Source organism: Amblyomma americanum, chromosome 10 (genome assembly GCF_052857255.1).
Source record: "Amblyomma americanum isolate KBUSLIRL-KWMA chromosome 10, ASM5285725v1, whole genome shotgun sequence".
Classification (NCBI taxonomy): Eukaryota; Metazoa; Arthropoda; class Arachnida; order Ixodida; family Ixodidae; genus Amblyomma; species Amblyomma americanum.
This window is the reverse complement of record NC_135506.1, coordinates 21,432,362-21,459,187: the sequence shown is the minus strand read 5'-3', so window position 1 is coordinate 21,459,187 and position 26,826 is coordinate 21,432,362. Positions and strand designations below refer to the sequence as shown.

Sequence of the window (26,826 nt, the reverse complement as noted above, 5' to 3'; positions counted from 1 at the left end):
ATTTTCTTCCTAGAGCATACGCCTCCCCGAATCCCAAGCTGGTCCAGCGTGTCCTCTCACTCTGTTTTCTTTGTTTTTATACGCCTTTGTCCGCGCCGTCGGAAGCGTCCGAGCGCCGTGATTACATCTTCCGAATCCGCCGACCATTTTCGGTTCGCTCTCCGCAGGTCCGCTCAAAATCCCGATAAGAAGCCTCTAAATGGGCCCGCTATTCTCCCCCACTGCGCGGCGCTGTGGCTGTTACGAGTCTGTTAAGTGCTTTTTCCCGGCTTCGCGCTCGCGAGAGAGAAATCCAGAGCGGCGCGCTAAAAGTGAAAACCGCGACACTCGAAGCAGCTTCCATCGCGAAGCCGCCATCGAAAGCGACGTTGGCGGTGGCTTCGCAAAACGGCGCTGTCGGATGCTGCGCCGCGTTACACAAGGAGGGAGGGGGGGGGGGGATGGGGGGGGGGGGGAGGAACGCGATCGTTATCGGACCGGACGCTCCTCGAACTGGGCTAATGCGGCGCGAAGCGGCTTGACAAGAGCAGCGCCGGCGGCATCGCGCGAAGCCGCAAGAAACGGCCGCGAGGGGACGCGGAGCTGCGCCGCATCTGTCTACCTTATCGCCCGGCCGTCTGCTGCTGCCGCCGCGGAATGCGTCGTCGTCTGCTCCGACGCCACTCGCGCGTCTTGTCCCCTTTTTTTTTTGTCGTCTGCTTCCTCGGGCTGCTTTACTGATTTCTTTTCACTCATCACGTTTCTCGATTTCTTGGGGTCTGCTACCACTTCCCTTTGGCGTGAAATTTTCCAAGTCCGAGGAGTTCAAGATGGCGGCCCCCATAGTAAATCGATTAGCAGCCCAGTTGGTGATTGACTGGGGACGTCACGATGACGTGTATCACGTGGTCTCACGACACACCCATCGGATGTCATCACGTGGCTTCACATCACCCCATCGAATGTCCTTAAGGCCAGAGATCAACCCAAAGGTCGCCCAATGTCAAAGGTCAACTAAAGGTCATGAGTCAGGGGTTCGACACCATAACTGTACGACTCATGGTCATACACGGCTGACGTGGTTGGACTGAAGGTCGTTCAAGGTCATTCTCCGGGCTACGCGACGACTGTTTTGCCTAGCGTAGTGAAGCTTCTCGCTTAAAAAAAAAAATCCTGCCTCTAAATTCAATTATTATTCTTATAATTATCGCTAAATTTCAGCGCGAGTTGAGGCAGCGGTTAAGCCGGGAGAGGCTTTCTAAGGGCGGGACCCGAGCGACGCGCCACTCGTCGGACTCGGTGCGCAACGCTCGGCCATCAGCTGAGCGAAGCTTTCGCCTCTCCTGGTTGTTTTCGCTTTCAACGACGACGGCTCGCGGCGGTCGTATTTCACACTGCGCGCAGCGAATGTTGTTGTGTCTGCGAGCCGGGTTTTACGCGTGCTAAGTGTCACCGCTCGCGCGCCTGTACAGTGCCAGTCTCCGCTGTGGGCAGCCGAGGCGGTGCACTCGAGCCGAAGGGAAGGATCGGTTTCTCCACTGTGCATTCCCGGCGGTGCATTCGGCCGCTTCGATCGGCACGGACGGCATCTTCGAAGTGGGCTGCTCCAAGCGGAAGATGCGTTGAAGCCTGGCGGAAGTGCTTGGAAATTAATTTAGAGCAGCTAGCGAGCTGTGGACATGAGTGTGATGGGGGCAAAGTTAAGAAACTGGAAGAGATTAGATGCGGTTAACGAACAGGAGCGAGTGAATAATATCCTATCTGATATCAATAAGAAATCATAGAAGCAGCAAGACGCGGATATCAGCTACATTTATTTGCAATACATGTTCTCCTCTATGTCTCGCGCAGCTATGCGACCACGTTACCTCTTATTTTTCATGTGACTGTACAAAAATTGCGCTATTCGGAACATAAAAGGGGCTAGAGATATGTCATGTGCCTCTACAATAATCGCGCTATTAAATAAAAGGGGAAAAGATATGTCATGTGCATGCACAATAATTGCGCTGTTGCTAACATAAAAGTGGAAATAGACAGAAACTGGCGGCTTTTTCGCTGAGTCATGGTGACGCGGTGCTGTGGATCAGCTTACTGCAGACAACGATCTTACCAGAAATGTGTCGCTTGCCGGAAAGTTGCTTTCCGGGATGGCGGGTACTAAATAACAGTGAAATATGCACAAAGGGAGCAGGAGCTTACTATTTAACCCGTTCAGTTAACTTGCTGTGATCGAAATCAGCAGCCGCCGACGTGGTATCGGCGTTGTAGACCTAACAAAACCCCAGTGCCCTGTTTTTCTAAGGTCTAAATGGTGACGATGATAACAGCTGTTGTGATAGGAGTCACAAAAACAATATGGTGTTTACCTAGTCAGGAAGGTTTGGCAGAAACAGTTGTTTACTGCTCAGTTTCAACACTGAATCGATAACCTACGACGTCCCAGCTAAGCCTTAAATCCTCATGGCATGTATCGCTGAATTCACCTTTGTTTCTTTTATTTATTTATTTATTTATTTATTTATTTATTACATACTGCAGACCATTGGGTCCAAGCAGAGGGCCATTAGAATGTATACAAATAATAATGAACAAAGCAGGAATAAACAAGTACACATTTATACAATTATTATTCACACTGTAGGCAGTAAATCATGGTTCCAGCCCGATATTGTCCGACTTAATTATTCTTTTATTATGAACTTGTTTTCTCGATGTAACGAGACATATGTTCAGATACATTGCTCAAAGAAAGTGGAAGCAAAACTAGGGTTTGAGAAGCTTGTATGCTTCTGAAGTGAACACTCACTGGAAGGGGAAAAAAAAAGTGTTTCTCAACTTTGACGTTTCGCGACGTTTCGGCGCCAGGCAGTTCGCTTCCCAGCGCTGTCGCGGCGGCGCAGAAGAGAAAGGGGTCGATGAGGAGGGCCGCATTACTCTTCCCAAGCAGGCCCGCTGTCGTTCCGCGCGCCATCTATTTTCGCCGAGCGACGGGACATTTGTACGACCGCCGTCGTTCAAGACGAAGTGCGTGTCTCCGCTTTGCCGCGGTCTGCTTCGGCGCTCGGCTGGACCGCAGAGTTCCCGCGTGCTGTGTACTGCAGCCGGTGCCGCAATTCTCGTTTCTTGGGACCGATGTAGTCTTCGCTTCCACTGAATGATCCTCACGCAAGCTCTGTGGCTGTTTCGCCGATTATTGGGAAAGGGGAAATGGGGGGGGGGGGGAGGCGCTTGCAGGGAGAGAAATCTTGTCAGCCCGATAAGCAACTGATCATGTGCTACCAGCAACAAATGAAATGCTGAAATGCGGACAGGAGAATTGCAGTGCCAACACTAAAAAAAAAGGGGGGGGGGCTTTTAAGGAACTTACGTGCTAGCACTGCGAAAGCATTGAAATTGCATTTCGATTGTGTTCTACATCTGTTCTAATTCTGTTATATTCTTTTGTAGTTGGTACAGCTGTAAGTACTAGTGTTGGCTATCACAGGCTAACATTTCGTATTTTCCCGCCTTTGGTGACGTCTCATCGTTTACATCACTCGCGAGTTTTGTAACGCTGGCACTTTTTCGGCGACACCAGGTTTTCGTGCCGGTGAGCCATCTAATGTTTTCGCATTAAAGTCCAATCATATTAGCTCGTGGAGAGAAAATACAAGCGCGGTTCATTAGCACTTCTTATGGAGGGCAGTATTCGCGTCCTCGATGTGAAATTAACTTGCGCTCTACTACTGAGCTTCTCCACGGGATCTCATTTTGCTATTCGAGTTTCAATTGTCTCGTTGGCGTTCATTTTGTTTTGCTGGTAGTACCTCGTGGAGACACTGTTTTTTTTTTCATTGCACCTGAGAGGCTCTGCTGTGGGCGATTAAGCGGGGTGGGTGGGGGCATGAGAGCTGCTTCAAAGTTACAAGATGATCGCACACGGCCAATTTGGCTTGGTACGCTGACAATTGACTGACTGATTATTTGATTGATCGATTTTTTTATTCAACATTTATTTACGAGGATGTTAGTGGGAACGCTTGTGGGTGGGCCCTCAGTACAGGGCTCCGGGGGCTTCTGCTGACCTGGCTATGACGAGTAGCGCTACCTCGAGGTTTTTGGGACATGCCCATTTGATATGTGTTAGGGTTGGGGTGTCGCCGCACCATGGACATTTGTCTTCGTGAAGTGTTGGGTGTAGGCGATGTAAATAGTGTAGATTGGGGTAGGTGTTTCTCTGGAGACGCCGTAGGAGGCGGGAGTCTTCAGAAGAGAGGGAGAGGGTGGAAGTCTCTGTCAAGGCTTTGGGCTTCGAGCCGAGTGGCGAAGTGGTAGGACAGGCGGTATAGGACAGCAGTGGATGGCCCGGTTCGGTCGGTATATTCTCCAGTTAGGGTGTCCGCCCTGACGTTGCCATCGAGGCCCTGTGGGCCGGTGACCCAAGTTATGACGTGGCCTTGATGGAGAGTGTGTCCCCCGGAAGCGTAGCGCTTGTCGCGGGACACGATCGCTTGTACCATACTCGACAGGCGGCTTGAGAGTCGGAGTTGGGGTGACAGTCTCTCATTTTTATCGCCAGGGTGATGGCGATCTCTTCGGCGGCAAATGGGCCGAGGGCTCGAGCAGATGCTGCCAGAAGTGGGGCGCTGGTTCGGTCTACGTCTGCACAGGCGAATGTCTGTGGGTAGCCGTGCTGCACGTCTGGTGGTGGTAGCCACATATATCAAAGGCGGTGCCTGCCTAGAACCGGAGAAGCCATGCGACGGCCTGGTTCGCACTCTGCCTGGTAGCAGATGCGTTCCCTACTGCTAGAGCCCGACGATTCCTCTGCTGCATCTGCTTTACATAGAGAGAGAAAAAAAGTTACTAACGAGGTAACGTTTAGTTGTTCGCTGACAATAAACATTTTAGTGTGGTTGCTACGGAATAGTTAGGCGATGAGATCGTCGGATGACGTTGTCCGGGTGGCAAGGCATGAAAATATGGCCCCAGAGAGACGCCATGAGTGGACTTTTCTGAGCGACAAACTGACCGCACTATTGACTCCCTTAAGCAGAGAGAACCAGAACTGCACAGGAACTCGCGCTGTCACATCCTGGCGCTCGTAGTGACGTTTAGACCGTGATTAAGATTACAGCCGTTCTATACTCTGTCGTTTTTCTACTTTGTTTTTCAATCGCGTTCAGAGCGCTTCGAATCGACACTCGCAGCCCCCTCATTCGTGTCGAGTATCATGCGGTTCCTCGGCTCCGCCGACCTTCGAAGCCATGCGTGAACCCGACGCAGAATCGTCTGACCGGTCGCATTGCGCAAACCCCGTTATCCCCTACATCGTTTCTTCTCATGGGCGAGCAAACCGCATGCAGCGGTCGTCGTGCCGCAACAAGAGACCCCCTTGTCACCCGCTGACAAATAAACCACGCGCCCCGCTCACCCCGGAAGACAAATGACTCTCGCAGACTCCTCCTCCTCCTTCTTCTAATTTCCAAGCACGGCTTAGCGGCTCTCTCTCTCTCTCTTCTGGCTTCCACCGAGTCGCTCCTGGATTCTCGGGCCGCAGCTATATAGCTCCATGGGCCACGTATACGTAGAGGAAACGCGCAGTATGTTTGGTGGCGACTCCCGGGTCTGCTTGTCGGCGTCGGGGGGGTCAAGACGGCTTTTTTCCCGGCGCCCGTGGTCGGTGGGTGCGTTGACCCCACCTCCTTCTCTTCGTCTCGCGGTGGTCGCCTCTTTAAAACATTCGGCGAGAGGGGGAGGGTCAGCGCGCAGCGGTTCTTTCGCCGCGGCGCCGCGCGCTGTTGCCGCCGAGAGCGCGGCGTTGGGATAAATGCGTCCTCGCGGCACCGTTTGTCTCGCTGGGCCACTTCCAGGCAGTCTCCCCTCCTCCTCTCCCTCCTTCTCTCCCTCTCCACCGGCTTATTTGGGAGGCTGCGCGTGCGCGGCATCCGGTGGAAAAGATGGACTGGCCGGACAACGGAACAAGGACAGGCACCGTCGAGAATTATGGAACCGCGGCTGGGATGTCCGCTAGTAAGCACAGTGTCGGTCAAGATTAGCGGGAACACTCGAGAACGTGGTTTTTTTTATACGTCTTTATTTCTGCATAAAATAGGCCTAGCCTTGCGGCAGAAATGAGGGGCTTCATTTCTGCCGCAAGGCAAGGCCTATTTTATGCAGAAATAAAGAACGTGGTTTTTGCGCCGCGGCAGCTACGGATGCCTCGCGTGGACAGTCTGACCGCGCGCTCTGCGACTGTGGGAAACAGGGAACGGCGCCACAACGGAATAAGGACTCCATTGACAATCATGGGGCCATGGATGGGCTGGCCGCTCGTAAGTACAGCGTCGGTCACGCTTAGCGGGAACACTGGAGCACGTGGTTTTGCAGCTCGCGCCGCGGCAGCTGTGGGTGGCTCGCATGAATAGGGTGAGCGCGCGCATTGTGACAGGGTCCAGAGATTGGGAGGAGGCAACGGCTGCACGATACGCCCGCAATGGGGGATGCGTGAGTCGCATATTCACGCGCCCAAGCGTTTCCGCTAAGCGTGATTGGCCCTGTAACCGGGAAGCAGCAAACAACGCGCGAGCGGCGAACGAGAAGGCTGCTATTGCTGCAACCAATAAGAAGCGCGCGAAAGAGCAGGTCGGAAATGTTCAATGCCGCCATGCACGTAGCACGTCACGGTACTCGGGTACTGTGATGCGGAAACACTTTTTCACTTATATAGAAAAGGTCCGTGCTTGGCTGGCTCTCTCCAGTTCGAGGCAGTCGCTAGCCATCTCGGTCAGCTATCAAGCGGGTGCTGACCAATCACGGACTATAGCCTCGCGTACGACAGCTTTTCCCGTTTTGCGCCCGACTAGCCGACTCAGGCGTCATCGCGAGCATGACGCTGTTTAGATTATGACATATTTAGCCTCGTTCTTTTGGCCTGCTTGTGGCGCAGTTTTTTTTTCCAAGCACAAAAATTTGACGAGACAGTCTGCTCTGCCCTGAAGACTCCGTCCAGAAGAGGGACAGTTCATTCGGACGCGGCTGGAGCTAGAAACGAATGGAAGGATGGTCGCATACACAGTGCATGAAGAAGTGGTGAAACGACACTCTGCAGGCTGTAAATTTCAAGCCTATCAGTGAAACGCCGCTGGAATGTACCTGCTCCGCGGTTGCTCGGTACCTATAACCCCTTAAAAAAAAAAGGAACCAGCGTGCGAAGTGGCTCTTGTTCACCGGCTCGGAATGCGCTGTACAACGAACGACACCTCCTCCGTCGCAGCACCGTTTCGGAACGGCGCGCAAACTCGTTTGCACCGAGCGCTAAAGCGCGCTGTGATCTACGGCGGTTCCTCAAAGGCGCCATACATTATCTTAGGTTCCCGTGTCGTTAGTTGCGCCGAATCGCTGAGTACTCTCTATTCCCATCCGGAACGCCGTTGTTGGGTACAGGTAGCGTTGTTTTTTTTTTTCAAAACTGCTTTCCACTGCCCCCCCCCCCCCCCCCCCCCTCCCCAATAGTTGTGCAACCCTTTCGGATTGCCTCTGTGTACGGCTCCACACCCCTCCCCCGCCCGCCTTTGCTACTTCCCTCTGCGCTGTCTAGCGTTCGATTGCCAGCGGGGATAACTTATGGGTTTGCCACTGACGCACTACAGCGGACCCAATAGATCGCGTGTCGCTGGAAGCAAAGTGGTTTCGAAATGCCCTCCAACTGTTTCGATGGGGGCGTGTATTATGCTACGAAGGAAGATGGCTCGGTCGGGCCCCGTTTTGCGCGCTTCTGGAAGTAAATACAGAAAGCGAAGTCGGCCTCTATGAAAACATTCCCGGAAATTAGACGCGGCGGAGGAATTTCGCTGGCGCGCGCGCGCCGGCTTTGTTGGGACACGCGTCCGTATCTCCGTTTGTGGCGTGGGACCGTTAATCTTGCGGTGGACGGTGTGTGTACCTTTGGCGTTGCTTCGCCGTGACAGGATGCGCTTGGCGCCCGTTCGCCCTTTGTGTTGCGGATGAGGTCCTTGCGCCCTGGAAGCGTGCGGCGGAGTCATCGGGAGGTCGAGTGCACTGAACGCGTCCGGGTTCCCGCCGTGACAAGTTGCCGTACGTGGTGTGTGAGGTGTTCGAGCCGCTATAGATATGCCCCCCCCCAAAAAAAAAGAAAAAGAAAAACCACGCGCAGAAACGCGTTTCTATTTTAAGGTGATCTTCCCTGGCTGACAACAAAGACAGCGCCCGACGCGCTTCGCTTCTTACATTGGAGGCAGTTGTGAATAAAAGGATTCCCTGTCATAAGGACTTCTGCGGGTTTCGTTTTTATTAACGCGACAGCACCAAAAGCCTCGTCGTCAAAAACAATTGTGTCGTCAATCATAAAATTCGTCCGTTGGCTGAAGGAAACTGACCTCACCAGACCGGATAATTCGCATTGTCAGGAAAAAAAGTGATGTCACTTCTGGCAAAGGCATCAACAGCATATAATGCTGTCTACCAAAACATAAGGTAACTAGGTTTAGTTTGGTTTATGGTTCAGGGGGGTATAACGTCCCAAAGCGACTCAGGTTATGAGGGACGCCGTAGTGAAGGGATCCGGAAATTTCTACCACCTGGGGTTCTTTAACGCGCACTGACTTCGCACAGTACACGGGCCACTAGAATTTCGCCTCCATCGAAATTCGACCGCCGCGGCCGAGATCGAACCCGCGTTTTTCGGGTCAACAGCCGAGCACCGTAACCACTGAGCCACCACGGCGGTAGGGTAATTAGGTGCCGCCGTGAATCTTTATTTTTATTTCAGAATTGTTACTGAGAATCAGTTATGAAAACGGTCGTTAGTGGCGCTCTTGTCCTATGGATTCTTCCTTGCTTTCGCTTGTCTGCGTGCAGCACCCTGTCGGGACTGTATAGTGAACCAAGTATCCTAACGAGTTCGGTGGATGACCTTGGGTTCGGTGCATGACCTTGAGCCCGGTGTCAATATATCCAGGCGTGGAGTTCTACAGTGGAGGGCGCCTGCGCCTCATTGGTCCGCATTGCAAAGGAACGGTTGCTTCGCTGTTGAATGGCCTCCGAACGGTGCGTGCAGAAATGAATGCTTCAAACCGTACGGGCAGCTTGGAGGTTGCAGCCTCAGCAGGGCCTCGAATGCTACGTAGCTCCATCACGGGTTGGTTTGCTTCATGATATATGGCTCTAATGACCCTGGGTATTCAGTCATCCCCGCGCCTTAACGCCCGCTGTTCATATACGCCCAGCGTTAAATGCCCGCCAGACGGTTCCGTCAAGAACACCGAGGCGTAATGCATAACTCGTCTCCGAAGCTGCACGGACACGTCGGTGTCGTTTATTTTGACTCGCGACAGTCTCCAACGGGGCGTGGTACAGGTCGACTCAAGGACCTGCAGCGACAATCGCCACCCGTTCGTTAGCCTTCGCCCGTAGGCCTAGCTGCTAACGCGAAACAGATTGCCTTTGAAAAGGCGTCACCGAAACCATAAACTCCTCCAGCTTCCGGGGGCCCCTGTATATATGTAGGCGCGACATTCAGGCGGGCGGCTTCCTTGAAACACCCGTAAGTCAAGCTCCTTAGTTTCACCGCGACCACGTGCGAGGCTCATGTCGGGCCTACTGCATGCGACGGCCTCATCGTGATGCGAGCCGCTCTCGAGGCCTGCCTGCCTGCCTGCTGCTGTTTCCGGTTTCGGAGGCGCTGTTCTTGGCTGTCAAGTTGCCTCCTTCTTTATTTATTCTTTCCTGGTCACTGCTTCGGCCTTTGCGACCCAGACCAGGTATAATGTAAACAGCTGTTAGCAGCTTGCTACTGGTTGGGACACATCGGTGCGACACCCACCATCGCCCGTCTGCTGCCTCGCTTTGAGAGCTTGCGACAAAGTGTTCGTCTTCAAGGTCGGCCCTTGTACTCTTATATACCGGTGTGCGAAAAGTGAAGACGGCTTTGCGTGACGGTACTGTCGCCACCCGGACCTTCAATTAGCTGGCTATGCTTTTTTTAAAGTATAGTTTCAATATATCATGTCACTTCAGCTGCCCAACCCGAAGAAAAGGATGTTCATTAGGTTGTAACCAGTTTTTCCTCATCTATTGGAGCAGGATGAGGAGAGAGATTTTAATGAAACAGGAGAGGCCTGCCTGGTTGTTGACCTCATCTATTTGCCCTTCTCACTGAATCCTGGCCAATCCGCTTTCGTGGGTATGCGCCATACCACTCAAGAAAGAACATGAGCAAGGCATCAACATCTGAGAGTGACGCACATTCAGACAACCATGAGACTACTGTGTCCAGGACTTGCAGGAGAAACGACTCTCCGGTTGACCTCTAATTAGTCTTGTCTTGCTCCAGATACAACGTCACTGTGCCCGCGAAGTTTCTAATGACGTCTATTCACCTTACCTTTAGCCGCCCACCGCTACGTTTGCGTACCTCCCTTCGGAATCCACTCCTTCACCTCAAGGACCATCACATCCACAAAGACATTCACGAGTATTGAAGGGAAACAATTTTTCTGTGTACCTTGAACTTGGCTCATGATAGCCTTGGGTTCTTATGCGCCGCTAAACCCAGCATTGTATTATTTAAGGTAGTACATAAAAGAGGCGTTCACGGCCAAATAAGCACCACACCTGCGTGTCCTTCCAGGTCGCACGCGCGCAGTCCAGGCGTCTCTCGGAACTCGCTGCCGCGCGGCGCGGACCAGTCTGTGCCTTTGAGCAATCTTGGGGCCATAAATTCACGCGCTTGACCTACCGCGGTGCTAAAGGGAACCCATCATCCGGGCCACCTAATTTGCTCCCGCCGTTCGGTGCGCGTAATAAGAACGCCACGCTGTTGCAGCGCCCCTACCGGGAACGCCCAGGAAGGTCGTCGTCTGGGGGCCCGGGCGCGAAGGGGTAAAAATTATTAACGCGCAAAGCGTGGGCATTATTAACCGGCAAGTACTTCTGTTATACTATATCACACCTCCGCCGGACCCGCAAGTTCGCGCTGAGGGCGCGGCTCGGTTTAAAGCAATCCGATTACTGCGCTGATAGTTTCGGCAGGCGCTGGCCGCGCCCTTGTTTTTGTCTGACCCGCAGCGGCTAACGGTGCTCCCTTTCGGGCGTCAGGCCGAAGCCGTAGTCATCTTTAAAGCCGGGACGAGCCCGCAAAGTAAACGGGGCGCGCATCCGCGTCGGCCCGTATAAACAGTGCAGGGGCGAAAATGACTCCAGGAAACAGGTTCGCGGCAGGAGATGGCGCCACTAATAGCGCAGTTCTGCAGTGGGCCGCTATGTACATAACTACGCGGGCGCGGTTATGCGGCAAGGGTTCTCGGAGGGCAGCGGAGATAGCAGACGACGCACCCGCGAAGCAGACGACGACCGCGCTTTTGGTGCAGACGACACGGCGGCCTCGCCCCGCCAGTTCAGACGACGTCGACGGTGACCAAGCTTGACGTTAAACGCCATTTTTTTTTGTTTTGCTCCGTACTCTTTCTCGCACGAAGCTATTCACCTCTGGAGCCGAGGTCTGGCCTTCTTTGGGAAAACGATAAAGCGGGTCTGACAAACGGCGACCTGCATGGTCCTTGTTTATTCTCGCTCACCGCAGCAGGAGCAGCGACGGCGAGGCGAAGGGGCGTTATAAGTAGCGCCCGATCGCTCTACTTTGACGCCAGTTACGCCTCCGGTGTAGCGAGCGCCAACACCCTCGCGGCGTTTTTTTTTTTTCATTGCATTCTTCTCACTGTCGACGAGGAAAGAAGATGACGGCCCAGTGCGAACCGAAAAGCGCGCCTCTTGACTTCTGCATGCTACGGCTCCCCAGCGAGTGAGCGCGAGTTAGCGTTAGAGGGAAGTCAAGAGGTCAAAGATGAAAAAGAAGGTTAGAGAAGTACCTCTTCAGCGCCCTCTGTTGAAGTCCGTATTTTTTACTTCTGTCGTTCGCTGAGGCCGCTTCTCGCCTGAGCGGTTTATAGCACCGAAGTCGAACCGCATAGAAGAGGGAGGGGGGGGGTGGCAGGGAAAACGCGGTGTTTATGCCGTGCGGTCCGACACTGCCCTTGCTTGCACTCTTTTAAGAGGAGCGCGAGGTCTTGAGGGGGGGGTATTGCTGACGAACGAGAGCAACGTCGGTTATAATACCGTTTGCTGCCAGCCCCTTCACTCCGTGGCCTTCGCCGCTCCGCCTGCCAAATCGTCTGCCTTTGCAGACGGCGTTTTCTGAGGCGTCTGTTTACTTGGTATACTGTAGCGGCCGCTGTTTGACCTGGTTGTCAGGCGGCTCGAGGCGGGGGCGAAGAAGCAGCTGGCCTTTCGCTTGCCGCGCTAACTTTGCTAAGAGGGCACGCGCCGAACTCAAGAGGAAAAAAAAAACAACATCGCATGCAAAAAGAAGTTTCCCAGGGCTTGCGTGCAACTCCCTTTGATCTTTTTCTGGCCTCGCTACGCGCGAGTCGGCGGAGCTTCTAATGAGGAGGAATACGTAAGAGGAAAACTAGTGCGGAAAGCAAATAAAGCTGGCCACGAGGGGGTCGAGGCTTTTCGCCGGGTTGCCTAACTGCCCTGGAAACTTTGTTTGGATCGGTTGTAACCGCGGCTACTCTCTCTCTTTCGATGACCCTTTCATCTCTCTCTTGCGTCAGCGACTGTACGCAAGGCCATCGGCTCGCGCGTCCCCCGCAGAGTCCCGCTTTGTTGTGTCTGGCAAAACGGCTCTCTCCACTAGGGCGAAGTGTACTGCCTTCATTTTCTGGTCGTTTAGGGCGCTTTTGGCATTGTTTCCGCCGATAGCTTCGGTTGGGAGGCGTGGTGGGAGGACCTCGTTTTAACTGCGGCGGAAGTGGTTTCGCCGAGTGTCGTTGCTATCTGTTTATTTGGTTTATACTGTTTTTTCTTGATCTAACGTTTTGGGTACATACACTCTATTGTAAGTACAGTCTCCGTTTCTTCATTGGGTGTAATCGCGTTTCCTTTTTAGCTCTGCAGGACTTCCGCTTCTCGGGAGATTTGTATCTCTTTCTTGAAACTGTGCACAATTGTTTGCGCTCGCGGTTGAGTCAGTTCGCTTTGTCTGAAGCAGGAGTGGGCTTTCAGAGAGATAAACGCTAGTGTGTGCACTTTAGTGGATTGCACTCCGGGAACCGGTCCTTTGTCTCGGTCGGTTTACGGCGAAATTTGTATAGAGGCGCGGTTATTTGCTGCGCGCGGCCTGCGATGGCCTGCGCGAGTCCGGATGCAGTCTTTAGGGCGTTGGTCCGTGTGGGCGATATTTTAGCTCGCAGTGGAACGTCCGAAATGCGGCACCGCTCGGTTCTTGTTTCCAAGAGGCTTTTTTTTTTTGCACGTACACTTACGCGAGGTCGCGCTTGAGGTGCAGCGTCGAGATTTATGAATGCGTGCGCCTTCTGCACTTGTACAGTCTCGGAAGAAACTCAACGTAATAGCATCGTAGCGGAAATGAAGATGAATTGGACTCGATCGGGGGGTTGGAAAATGGAGTGCATCTCAAGCGATTGACAGTGCGGTAGCGAGCATCAGTGAGTCCGGTATGCAGCTCTGAGATGAGGTCGGGGGAAATGTTAACGCGTCAGCGTTAGAGCTTTTTCGTTCGGGAAAAAAAAAAAAGCCGTGTGTGTTGTCGCACTAATTTCGCACTCAGATCTATACGTTTCCGTCATTTTTTTTTTCGTTTGTGGATCATCTTAACTGTCTTCGATTCAGTTAGTGAGCAGTTATTAAAGCCATTGCTCTATACCGAATCAGCATCAAAGCACACTGAAAATGCTTTTCATCGACTTTTTTTAATGTTGGCAGTAACAGCATCGTTTATGTGTCTCTATATCACCGTATCACGGCGATGTCAGTGCACGTTAAAGAACCCCAGGTGGTCGAAATCTCCGGTGCCCTTCACTACGGCGTCTCTCATGGCCTGAGTCGCTTTGGGACGTTAAACCTCCCATAAAAGAAACCAAACCATCACCGTATCACGACCATCTTTTGGCGTGATGATAATCGGCTGGAGATAGTACGCCTGCACTCGGAGATGTACACCACAGCGTGTCCGGAGTGGTGCGATATTTCCGCCCTGCTTAACACCCACTATATATCCAGCCTTACAGAGGTTACGTCTACTTGCGAATCCGCTTAGAGCGCTGTCGAGCAATGAGTGCCTTCCTAAGAGGCGTGTATAGAGAGAAAGAGGTCTGAGAACAGCGTGTCAACGCATATAACATCCGCGTAAAATGCTCGGGCCACGGCAGCAGCCGCAGGTGTTCGTCTTGTTTCCGCCCCCGCTGGGCGTGGTCACCTCACGAAGAGCTCGCCCGTTATCGACGCCGCTCTGCGCCCGTGCGATGACCATTATCTCCCTCACCGTGCGCGCTCGTGTTTGAGGGAGCGATTGATGATCGCACCGAGACCCGCCCCGCCCGCCAGCTTTCAGGGATCCGCGTGACCCACCCCTGACAAGGCGGTGAGAAAGGGCTTCGTTTTCTCCGGCGCCGAGCGAACGAGAGATAGCTGTTGATATCACCTGTTGCGGGCAGTTCCGCTCGCCCCTCAAGCGTGCGCGTGCATATTGGTTTAGCGCTTATCGCGTCCGTCGCGGTGCATAAAATTAAGCCCGTTAGATCGCACGGAACGATGAACGAAGCTTGCAGAGCGGTGCGGCCGTGCGGAGTTCTGCTGCCGAGTGCGCTGAGGGTCGCGGGGTCGATACCTGGCTGTGCGCCCATATGGCTGTGCGAAGGCACCTGCATTTGTGTGAATGTGTGTGGACGTGGAAGAACTTTAAGGAGTCCAAATCGATGCGGTACCCTCCCAGCTCACGGCCGAGCACTTTTCAAAGTTCGCTTTAGCGTGGTTTCACGGCGCGCTCTTCCGTGGTGCGCTGATGCTTTACTATGGTGCGCCGATGCTCTGCTATGGTACGCCGACACTGTACTATGGTACGCCGACGCTCTACTACGTATGCCGAGAGTACGCCGACACTCTACTATGGTACGGCGACGCTTTACTATGGTACGCCGACGTTCTGCAATGGTGCGCCGATGCTCTGCTATGGTACGCGGACGCTCTACTACTTACGCCGATAGTACGTCGACGCTCTACTATGGTACGCCGACGCTTTACTATGGTACGCCGACGTTCTGCAATGGTGCGCCGATGATCTGCTATGGTACGCCGACGCTCTACTACTTACGCCGATAGTACGTCGACGCTCTACTATGGTACGCCGACGCTTTACTATGGTACGCCGACGTTCTGCAATGGTGCGCCGATGATCTGCTATGGTACGCCGACGCTCTACTACTTACGCCGATAGTACGTCGACGCTCTACTATGGTACGCCGACGCTTTACTATGGTACGCCGACGTTCTGCAATGGTGCGCCGATGATCTGCTATGGTACGCCGACGCTCTACTACTTACGCCGATAGTACGTCGACGCTCTACTATGGTACGCCGACGCTTTACTATGGTACGCCGACGTTCTGCAATGGTGCGCCGATGATCTGCTATGGTACGCCGACGCTCTACTGCGTACGCCGACGCTCTACTATGGTACGCCGACGTTCTGCAATGGTGCGCCGATGCTCTGCTATGGTACGCCGACGCTCTACTGTGTACGTCGATAGTACGCCGACGCTCTACTATAGTGCGGCGACCTGCGAGATAAGCGCACAGGTGACCGAACCATGAAGGTAGCCGACCGACTCGAGAGCGACACAGCGCCGTGAATAAGGGCAAGCAGTCGAGGTGAAGCAACTTAAAAATAGTTGGTTTCGAGAATTCGATTAAGGGAAATGAGCAGGAACTGTCACCCTCGGCGGACACCTCAACCGCTCCGTGAAAAAAAGATGAAGAAGGGAGTGAAAGAAGGGGAGGGAGAGGCTTTGCAAAAATTTCGACCACCCGGAATTTTTCCAATGTGCACAGAGATTGCACAGCACACGGGCGTGCCTTGCATTTCGCCTCGGTCCAAACGCGCCCACTGCTCCATACCCTTACGAAAATTTCCTTTGACAGTCTATAGACTGTCTGTAGACTTCTGTCTATAAAATATATAGGCTCTCTATAGGCAAATCCTAGACAACAGTCTATAGGCAATACAAATCCTACAGACAGTCTATGGATTTATGGCCATAAACTTTTAGCAGACCTTTGTCTACAGACAGTCTACAGACTATGAATAGACAAAAAGAAATATCGTTAGACAGGCAATAGACTCTATAAGAAGTCTACAGACTGTCTATAGACCATTTCTGTAAGGGCAAAATACAAATCCTAGACAGGAACAAGGAGTCGTGGTGCGAAGAAAGATGGGGGAGAAGGAGGAGGGTTGCGAAACGTTTCTCTCAGCAGAAATTTAGAGACAAAGCGAAAATTCAAACGGACTTCTAGCCTCATCGGTCTTGTCGGTGTTGGAGATGAGACCGTGCCGTTAGTTGATTGACACATGACCCATAGAAAAAACATTTACACGTACTCCAGCCTGGGAACAAGAAGTTCCCACGTACACCACACGTGAAAAGGCACCGCCGGAACTGCGCGTTCGCCTGGAGAGCTGTCGTGTAATCGTTCTTTTTTTTTTTCTTCTCTCGAATTTAAAACATTCCGAAACCTGTTCTGCGGGACAGTTTCAGAAACGCTTCTTTTTAAACCGAAATGCAGAGCCTTCCCATCTTCCAAAACTTAGCCGAGCCAGATTGGTCTTGTCGAAAAAAAATATTAAAGGTGAGATGACTGAGCACCCCGGTTCAGACGTTCGCACCTTTCTTCTTGCGTTCTGTGATGTTGTAACCTGCGGGTAAGCATTGGACGGCGGAAACTTCACCGAAGATAGGATCAGACGCCAGGCTCATATTTTTTTCCGAGGGAGGGAACTTAAGCCTATAGAACACAGCCTTAGTCTTTGTGCCGCCCTTAAGAAAAGGAATGCTGCCTTGCACGGCTATGCGGCTCGGCTTTTCGATGGCGTACACAATCTCCTCACTTCCTTTGGTTTTTTTCTCATTTTTTTTTTGTGTGCGAGAGATGAGAGGTTTAAGCTCGCTTCCGAACGACCTGCACCAGTCGAGCAGCAATCCGCTCGCTTATATAGCGCCTCGTCACCGCGACGGTTCGGGACACGCCCCGTCTCTCCCTCCAAGGCTCGCCTCTTGCGTTCGACCTCTTGGGCAACGCGGGTCAGAGGACACTGTCGATTCGCGTTCCAGATTAGCGCCTCCGAACGGCGCCGGGTCAAAGGTTAATCCCGTGCTCTGCGGCCGGTCGAATCCGACAGCGCGGGCCGCTCCGCCGAGCTCTTTCGTGCTGGCGGCTTTCTTCGGAAGCGCCGAGATCGAAACAGGCAGGCGTTCCAGTGCGTTCCAGGGCGTTCCTGCGACGGTGCCCGTGTGGTACGAAGATGTTTCCGGGGCGGTGGTTTGCAGCGATAACCACTTCTGTCGGGAGATGTCGCTGGGTGTGCGCACTGTTTGTGATTGGATGATACCGTCCTGCTGCGTGCGGTCGCTTTGCCGAAACTCTTGTGTGCCGGCCTTCACAGAGGGATGTGTGAAAAACAATACACTTTTGCTTCACGCTCAACACGACCCATTTTCGTCTCACGCTTCGATCTTGCTCTTTTTCCATTCGTTTCTGCGATGTTGGCGTTAGCTTTAACAAGTCATTTGTCGAGTGATGATCGTCAAATTTAGACATCTTAGTCATACGCGTAGCGGGGTCAAATGACGTTAGACATCTAGGCTGTCTTCTGGAAATACACTGTATGAACTATGGTCGAGTAGCCTTCTCGAAAGCCAGCCTTGTGGTTTGGTTGACTGAAGTCTGAGGTTGCTCTAGAGCTTTCTAAATGAAAATGGGGAGGGGGTGTTGTACGGTGGCGGCATGCGACGGTACAACTGCGGCTCAGTTTTTGCCTCGAAGGAGGTAGAAAAGGCTAAAGTAGGTTAGCTTTATCTCTTATCCTCTTATATTAGTCTCAGTGCTTTTCTAAAGTTTCCAGGCCACCTGTTACACTTGTTCAGGCGAAGTAATTTTTCACTTAGCTCTGATGCCTCAGAGAGCACTGAAGCATGCTCGTTCAAACGCAAAGGCCGGTGCCAGGCCGAAACACTCTCAAAGATGGCACTTCGAAGCGAGTTCAACGCTTTGGCTCGTGCAGTAAGTTCGCGGTTCGAATGTGCGAAACGGCTCGCGTCGCCTCCGGTTGGGCTCGCACATCCTTCTCGCCTGACACGGAGCCTCCTTTGTTTCGGAGTCGGGTTTCAATAGCCCAGCCCCACCTGGCTGTGTTGTCTGTCATCCTTGTTCAGAGACCAGTTCTGCCACGGTTGCGGCCCCCTTTTGTGCCGGTGAGAAGCTTCTTCGTACAGGCAAGCCGCCGAAGCTGCATTCGTGTCTGCGGTCGCGCGCTTTTGTCACACGACGCGCTGCATTGTTGCACTTGCGATAGATACGTGGCGCGAGGAGTCGTGCTTGCTGCGCCTACGGAGTGGTAGTACCGCAATGTGCGTACTTGGTTTAATGCTTGTATCCTTCAAAGGCACACAGAAATCCCCTTCTGGTGCTCGTCATCATCATCCTTAGCCTGATGGCGCCAACCGCAGGGCAAAGGCCTCTCTCTCCATGTCTCTCCACTTAACCCTGTCCTGTGCCAGCTGCGGCCACCATATCCCCGCGAACTTCATAACCTCATCAGCCCACATAACTTTCTGCCGCCCTCTGCTACGCTTGCCTTCTCTTAGAATCCACTCCAGCGGTTATGTTGCCTTCGCATTACATGCCTTGCCCAAGCCCATTTTTTCCTCTTGATTTCGACTAGGATGTCGCTAACTCGCGTTTGTTCCCTCGCCCACTTTGTTACACCTATCATTTCCGTTTTCATAGCTCGCTGCGTTGTCCTCAACCTAAGCTGAACCCTTTTCATGCTGCTACACAAGCTTGAGTCGGTGCCGCGTGTCAAAAAACTTCATGACAGTATGTTCATTTGCGAAACTGAGGCATGGCTTGAAGGCCAGGAAAAAGAGTGGTTGTGGATATGACCCGGTTCCACTGGAGCGCTGGCGAAAATTAGCGCACCGACGAATTAAAGTGGCGTCCGAGCACTAGATTGCTCCGGTATGCTTTGTGTGTAGGGCTACCGGTCTCTGTTCCTGTGATTTATCCGCGGCCGAAGTTAATTTTCTCAGGTATAAAAGTTCGAAGTGCAACCAGATTATAATTCAGTCTGCGCTTTTGACATGCGCTGTATTATCCCTGGATTGTTTATCTCCTTACTCCTATTTTTCGAACGTTGTTTATGAATCTAGTGTTTTTGTTTGATCAATTCCTCTTATGGAGTGCCCGCAAGGGCGCTTATGGTATCTGAAATAAATAGATAAATAAATAACCGGTCCAGGCGAATGCTTTCTTCGCGCTTCAGGAACGCGAACAAGCGACACCGAACATTCGTAGTGGCGAGCTCTCGGAACTCCTCGCCCAGCGTTCGCGTGCTGATATAGCCCGCTACTTCGAAGTTCGTTCCCAGCGAACCGAACAGACTTAGGCGCCGGGACTCCCCGGCCTTCGGTGTGTGCAGCCATCGATAACGTTCTCTCCTGTGCCCCCTTGCTGTCGCGTAGTATTATACAAACCATGCCCGGTGCAGCACGTGACCTTCCAGGCTGCGTATATTGGCGCTGGTCACGTTTAATGGACGAATGGAATGACCGAGAAGGTGTTGAACCGAATGCTGAAGCGAGAAGCAGAAACGATAAATGGGCGGCTGCAAAAAGAAACACAGAAAAACAAGACGAAGATGAACCGGCAGTTGTGCATGGCCTTGTCTCTGTCGCAGGTGGCGCTGCAGTCGCGCGCTGTACCGCGCAACGATTTGTAAGTAGGCCTGCTCTCTCTCTCTCTCTCTGCCGCTACGCGCCGCCACGCACGCCAGGCGCCCGAACAGCGCCACTCGGTCTTCGCGCCGGGACTCTCGCCGGCTGTTGGCCCCGGCCGAAGGAGGGGGGGTTGATCGCCTGTACGCTACCTCTTCGCCGCGCACTTGAACGCTCGTATCCGTTTTCTGCGTGCTTGCCCCGAGTCGCCCTCGCAAATGGCGACGTAAAGAGCGCCGGATAAAGGATTGGGCTCGACGCGCGCGCCGGAGATGACCGCTCATCCGTCGCGGATTAAAGCGGCGCAGCGCCGCGCAAGATGGAGCGGCTATCACCGGAGACGGCCTAGGTGGACGTCGGAGTCTCCGCTGCGGAACCGCGGAGAAAATGGACGGACGGCTCGCGAGGATTTAACCTCTCTCACGGTGCGCCGTGATTCCCTGCCACGGCGCAGTTAGCGGGCTCGTTTTGTTTGGGGCCGCCAGCTTTCCATCGTCATAGTTAACTATATAATTATAATTGGTTTTTTGGGGGAAAGGAAATGGCGCAGCATCTGTCTCATATATCGTTGGACACCTGAACCGCGCCGTAAGGGAAGGGATAAATGAGGGAGTGAAAGAAGAAAGGAAGAAAGAGGTGCCGTGGTGGAGGGCTCCGGAATAATTTCGACCACCTGGGGATCTGTACGTGCACTGACATCGCACAGCACACGGGCGCCTTAGAGTTTTTCCTCCGTAAAAACGCAGCCGCCACGGTCGGGTTCGAACCCGGGTACAAGCCGGATCAGTAGACGAGCGCCCTAACCACTAAGCCACCGCGGCGGGTGACATAGTTAACTCCGTAAACTGGCTACTGGAGCGAATCTCTTAAGGGTCTTCCGAAGCGACGCAAGCTTCCTTTTCACACAAGCCTCCTATGAAGTATTGAGAGACCTGCGTGACGCCCTATGTTACTCAGTACACTTTATTGCAGCCATCAACGCTATAGCGCCAGTTAACGAACCCTAATTGTTTTAAAAGCGCTGGAATGTGCCGACGAGCCTCAACGGAGTGAGTGACGGCGCCGACTGCTCGTCAATTAGCGGGCGCTGTTTCATGCCGCATGTCGTGCCGCACCAGGGGAAGTAGACGCGGCTTCCCGCCGAGTAGGGACGGCGGGACTGCTTCCCGGGACTGCCGTCGGCGCGGCACCCTTTGTTGTCGCCTTCCCAGTCGACGACGTCGCGCCCAGTTTCGGCGCGGCCGGTTGATCCTGCGGTGACGAAGAAGCCCGCCTCTCCGTTCCCGCACCAGGGAGCGACGTCGCCTGTTTGGAAGGCGCCGCTGTTCGCCGGGCCATCGGCGCCACCGCTTCCACTCCTCGGACGACGCCCTTTGCCGTGATGATCTTCTTCGTCAGCGGCAGCGGACTCTGCGTCGCGGCCTTCGTCGACGCCGGGCCCCTTGCCTTCACGCTCAGCGCCTTTATGATGGCCCGCGTCCACGTCTTGGACGACGCCTCGGCCTCTGAGGAACCTGCGCTGTCTCCTGTGGCGGGCGTCGCCTCTGCCGAAGTCTTACCGGTCGCCGAGCTCGTCGCGATGACCTCGCCATCCTTCGACGTCGCCGACGTAGATGTCGCCTCCCCGGTCTGCCTCGTTGTCGGTGATGTCGTGGTCGAGGACTCCGTCGACGGTGCTTTGGTTGTGTTTGCCGTCGCTGTCGCGGCACTCGTCGTATTTGCAACTGCGACCGTCGCAGTTGCCGTGGCACTTGTGGCAGGTGTCGTAGAACGCGCGGTGGTTGTTGTAGTGCGCGTGGCGGTCTTCGTAGACTCCGTTGCCGTACTTGTAGGGGCGGACGGTGTCGTCGTCCTCCCCGCTGTTGTCGTTGTGTGGTCCTTGAAATTGGTCTTCGGGTGTGGCCGTCGTGCGGGCGCTGCATCGTGCTCTGGTGGCTTTCGCACTAGTGGAGAACAGGACAGAGAAAAAACTTCGCTACAGCCGTAGGCACATTTGTGTTTTTACTTGGCTGTGCCTATGCCGAATTTATCCAGTGCTGGTCTATATCCAGCGCACCCCGATGTGGGGAAACGGCTTTTTTTTTTGTGCCTAGAAATAATGACAATTTCAATAAACGCATCATGTTGCTATGATTAAAGGGGCTGAACCTGCCATATCCCCCCTATCATCTCTTTCTGTCCCCTCACCTATTTCATTTCATTTCTCCATTCTGCCTGCTATCCTTTATTTCCGCTGCCCCAGCTCAGGTGCTTCAGTATCGATGGCAGATGCCGGGGCTAGCAAAAATCTTTTCGTTCCTTTTTATTATTATCATAATAAACCACCACTACTACTACTTCTACCTGCCAGCAGGTGCTTTGTTCACTCCTGTGGACGCGATGGCGATAAGATGCAGGTAAGGGCCAGGGAGAACAGGAGAGACGACGGCTTAGTGAGGGGTACTGCTCCGTATGGAAGGTACCAGATTCGAGTCCCGGTACCGATGGAGGCCCCACCGGGTTGTTCAGTTCGTTTAAGTATTCTCCAGCCTAGCTGGCGTCTCTATCGGAGGGCGAAACACCTGTTAGTTTAGTTGGGAAGGAAACATACCGCTCTTCCGGGTTGACGATTGTGACCCCTGGTTTCCTCCGGAATGCTTGGCCTTGGCGCGAGTCTGGGGCCTGCGACGCTCTGCATGTGGGAGGGTGAAATCCAGTCGCTTGCCCCGCCTTCGCTTGGCGCGGCTGGTCTTCACCACCACACTCGTCTCCGGCTTGGTCGAGGCACTCTGCCTGCAAGGAATCGGGCGGAGTCGTTCGAGGGTATAGAGAGGAAGAGGGACGGGTGGAGATGCGCTGTGTACGTGTGATACTACCGAAGGACATACGTCGTCCTGCCTCTGGCATTTGCAGTGAGCATAGCTGCCACTCGTGGAAGACGTGGGTCGTTCCTTGAACCGTGGTGTGTGCGTGTCCCTGGCACTTCTCGGACACTAAATTTCGCCGCCGTTCAGACGCCGCAAATTCGCGGCGTTTAACTTCGAAGAAGTTGCACTGGACTCCACGGAGTTCGTGGCGCTCTCGCGTGTACGCTACCTATAGCTGACACCAGCGGAAAGAGTCTGACACTCCGCAGTAGACGAGTGCCGGTGCTTCGAACTTCGTGTCGCTTCGGGAGGCCATGTCCGAGCGGCTCTACAGGGACGAACGCGTGGTTGGCTCGCGTAATGTTTCCCGCGCTCACCAGGTGCCGGGTTCGGCGGTGGTTGTCCCGTTGGCGTAGTCGGTGCCGTTCCTCGTCTTGTTCGCTTCGTCCAGGGCGTCCTGCTCCTGTTGCGCTTCGGCCATCTCTCTCTTGACGCGTACGGCGAACATCACCATGCTCACCACCAGGAAAGAGAGGAAGGCCAGCGACAGCGCCAGCAGCACCATGCCCTGGCTGCGTCAGCGTGCGTCACCAAAAATGGAGACACTTAGCCACGGGTTATATCTCGATGTAACCTTTGTATTATCTCGATCCGACAGCTTCATCATCACCGTCACTACAGCCTTCGCCATTATCAACATCTATCATCAACATGGGTTACCTTCCGCCCCCTGATCCCCGTTTGGCCAACTCCTGCGCCAGCCGCGATTTGAGGATTTCCCAACAAACCGCCTATTCTCATCTCCCCCATTTACTGTGAGCTACTTCTGGTTACGTTCTCGTTGCGGTGGAATTATTTCGGTAGTGCCGCCGCGGTGACTCAGTGGTTATGGTGCTCGGTTGTTGACCCGAAAGACGCGGGTTCGATCCCGGTTGCGGCGGTCAAATTTCGATGGAGGCGAGATTCTAGAGGCTCGTGTACTGTGCGATGTCAGTGCACGTTAAAGAACCCCAGGTGGTCGAAATTTCCGGAGCTACGGCGTCTCTCATAGCCTGTGTCGCTTTGGGACGGTAAACCCCCATAAAAGCATAAACCATATTTCGGTGGTGCTAGTGAATCATTGGTTTGTGTTCTCCGCAGCAGTGGGTTCATCATCATCGTCATCATCAGTAACAAAACATGGTAAAGACGCGGAGGTGAAAAAAAAAACAAAGCTCTGAATTACAACTAATCGCGTTGAAGCTTTGTCATTGCTTCTAGGGTATGCCTTGCCAAATAATCCGAAGCAAAGCACACATTAAACGACAAGAAATCTGCACGTTGCAGCGGCGACGCACGAGTGACTGCGCATGCGTCACGCCGTTGCCACCTGCGTAATGTTTGTAGCTTAATGCATGCTTTTGCTCGAAATCGTTTTTCGAAGCATACCAGCAGTAGCAAAGCCTCAGTGAAATCAGTTGTAAGCCAGCGCCCTCTCTGTGCACTTTTTTTTTTCACGTCCGCGCCTTTGCGCTACTCCGATATTACCGAACCAACTTGCCCAAGCTTGCACCTCGTCCGTTATCATCAGCCTAAACTACGTCCCCACACAGCACTTTCAAACGATCGAAACGAATGAATCATTAGCGCACGGCTGCAAAGACCGTCATAGCAAACTGAAGGGCTTGTTGGTTTTCGGGCGACGCTTGCCATATTAATGACGCGCGTATCGTTCGGCGACTGCTGTGTAGTTTCCCAACGCAGCAACAGACACTGGTTTGGCTCAGGTTAAGCGAAGCCGAGATCGATGCGACAGGAAGGAGTGCGCCTGGTACTGTCTGTGTTTTTTTTCCACCTCCTTGTGCACGCCGTCGCGTATCCACGGTGACGTACCCGCCACAAACCAGTACATGAGTCAGGGCAGACCACGTGATTGGGAAAGCGAAGCACGGCATGGCACGGATAGGAGATGATCGAAGCTCTTGACCAAGTGGTATTAAAGCAGAGAAATGTAGGACGAGACTTGGAACGAAAGGCTACGGGGAAAAAAAGTTCCTTTCGGGGCACGTTTTATAGATTGCAGTTTGCAAATGGATAGAATAATGTTGTAAATTCTTTAGAAATTATTACAGCAAATAAATGGGGCCCACGCAACTTTGCGTTCTAGCAGACTGTACGCTATCATCCAGAATAGTTTGGTGTATGAAATATAGTATAGTATGTTATAGTATTGTATGGGTCTAGCTCGGTATGGTATGGCTTGGCGAGCAACGGGTCCCCAAACTGCGCTACGTCTTCTTTTAAGTGCGGACGTGGGATTGCTTGCTTTGCATCCCTGTCTAGTGCTCTGTCCGATACTCTGCATCACGTCATCACGTCCGGTAAAACATCGGTCGTTCACATTAGAGTGTCTCGTCTCCTTCATTCGACCTGCTTTGGGTCACCGCAGTATGCTATGGCATGATGAGCTGTGGGTGCTGGGCGGTGTTGTATGGTATGGTGTGGAGGAGTTGTCGAGAAGGTGTCGAAGTGCACGTTGGCAGTAAGAGATGCCGTAGTAGGGTGGCTCAGGATTAAGCAGCACGCTTAGCCATCGGCACTATAAAGGTTTTTCTAATTTTTTTGAGCTTGCTAGCTTGGCTGAAACTCGACGCGTTTGCTTTACATACGAGAAGCAACGATCGAATTCCTCCACATTTTGTTGTTTTCCTAACGTGGGAAGAAGCCACGTGTCGCCAATAAGGTGAGGGTCTGTAATAAAATAATTACTTGGAATGTATTTCAATAGCGTGTTAAGTTATTTTTTAACCGTTATTTAACTCAACAGGCTCTATTTCTCGATTGTGTGCACCATTGCCGCCGCAATATATGAGGCCACCCGGCAATGTTGTAGACCGGTCGCCGTCAGGGTTGGCTTTTCCCCACGACAGCGGCGTCTTGTGGAAAAACGATGCGCCAAACTGGAGGCTACCGTGTCGTATTCTCTTCCGCTTACGTGTCGGCCTATCTGGGCGCGACATAGCGACCTTGTGAGATGCCGAATTTGTTCATTGCGACAGCACATAAGGCGATAAGGCGTGTTCGATGCGTTCTTAGAGAGGCAAATTCCTGTGGTCATTGAATAATACGGTTACGTACTGATGGTTCTGTTGTGTCCGGTATCCCTGTGTTTGCTTCCCCAGTGTCCGCTATTTCTTGTGGGTCCATCTGCTCAGGTGAATCTGTGCACATGCTAATGCCTTGCAGCTGTGGCCTTGCAGCTGTGTTTATAAGGCGCTAATGTGTAAAAGCGAGCGCTGCTATTTACAAGCTTATTCACTGAGAGTCCACCTCTTTATTATAGCTCCTAGCTTACCGGGGTATCAGATGCGCACCCATGTACACCCTTTGTCAAAAGTTTAGAGCCCAGATGGCTTGCTTTTGTGCCCATGCCGTGAGGCTAGTTATGAATACCAGCGTTCCAGATCTCTTGAGAGTGAAAAGTCTCGTCCGTACTGACCCTAGACGCAAGCTCCTTGGACTCTAAGCTTTTGACAAAGGCTGTACGCGCAATCATGATAGCCTCTAGGTATACGAGGGGGGGGGGGGGGGGGTCTGTATGGGAGCTCCGCTAAGAAAAGAACAACGAGAAGTTACCTGCTGTTTAAAGAAATACATGCTACTACATTTGATGCTGTATGCCGGATCCGTCGTGGTGGCACAGTGGATTTGGTGTTCGGCCTCTGGTACCAAGCTCACTGGTTCGAACCTGGCCGCGGAGGGGCCGTATTTTGATAGAGGCTAATTACAAAAGTACCCGTGTGCTGTGCGATGTCAGCAGCACTAGCAAAACCAGGTGGGTCTAGATTAATCCGGAGCCCTCCACTTACAGCGTCCCTCGTATAATGCATGTGCCGGTTCGGGACGTTAAACCCCATAAACTGCATTCTTTACAGTCTTGCTCTAAGGCGCCCGTGTGCTGTGCGAATGTCAGTGGACGTTAAAGATCCCAGGTGGTTCGAAATTATTCCGGAGCCCTCCACTACGGCACCTCTCTCTTCCTTTCTTCTTTCACTCCGTCCTTTATCCCTTACCCTACGGCGCGGTTCAGGTGTCCAACGGTTATATAAGACAGATACTACGCCATTTCCTTTCCCCCCAAAAAACCAACCAATTATTATTACAGCACC

The 26,826-nt window shown here is 53.0% G+C and overlaps 2 protein-coding genes and 1 long non-coding RNA gene across 3 annotated transcripts in view; 1 reads left to right on the top strand and 2 right to left on the bottom strand.

The window, feature by feature from the left end:
• AdamTS-A (ADAM metallopeptidase with thrombospondin type 1 motif A) overlaps positions 1-26,826 on the top strand; it is a 463,942-nt gene that overhangs the window by 238,501 nt on the left and 198,615 nt on the right. The window lies entirely within an intron of this gene.
• On the bottom strand, positions 20,792-22,994 carry LOC144107215 (uncharacterized). Its single transcript, XM_077640222.1, has 3 exons — positions 22,939-22,994; positions 22,423-22,604; positions 20,792-21,775 (listed from the first exon to the last, which is right to left on the bottom strand). The coding sequence occupies exons 1-3, from the start codon at positions 22,992-22,994 to the stop codon at positions 20,925-20,927; spliced, it is 1,089 nt and encodes a 362-aa protein (XP_077496348.1). The 3' UTR covers positions 20,792-20,924.
• LOC144106366 (uncharacterized) overlaps positions 22,977-26,826 on the bottom strand; it is a 6,387-nt gene continuing 2,537 nt past the window's right edge. The window contains exon 2 of the long non-coding RNA XR_013308985.1: positions 22,977-23,250. This is a non-coding gene — a long non-coding RNA (uncharacterized LOC144106366). The remainder of the gene's footprint in view (positions 23,251-26,826) is intronic.

Bases quoted from the DNA above. Each gene is read 5' to 3' on its own strand.
- LOC144107215 (XM_077640222.1), bottom strand. From the start codon at position 22,994: ATGGCCTCCCGAAGCGACACGAAGTTCGAAGCACCGGCACTCGTCTAC. The intron at 22,605-22,938 runs GTCAGACTCTTT...GATTCCTTGCAG, and splicing joins GCACTCGTCTACTGCGGAGT to GCAGAGTGCCTCGACCAAGC. The intron at 21,776-22,422 runs GTATGTTTCCTT...GTTCTCCACTAG, and splicing joins ATCGTCAACCCGGAAGAGCG to TGCGAAAGCCACCAGAGCAC.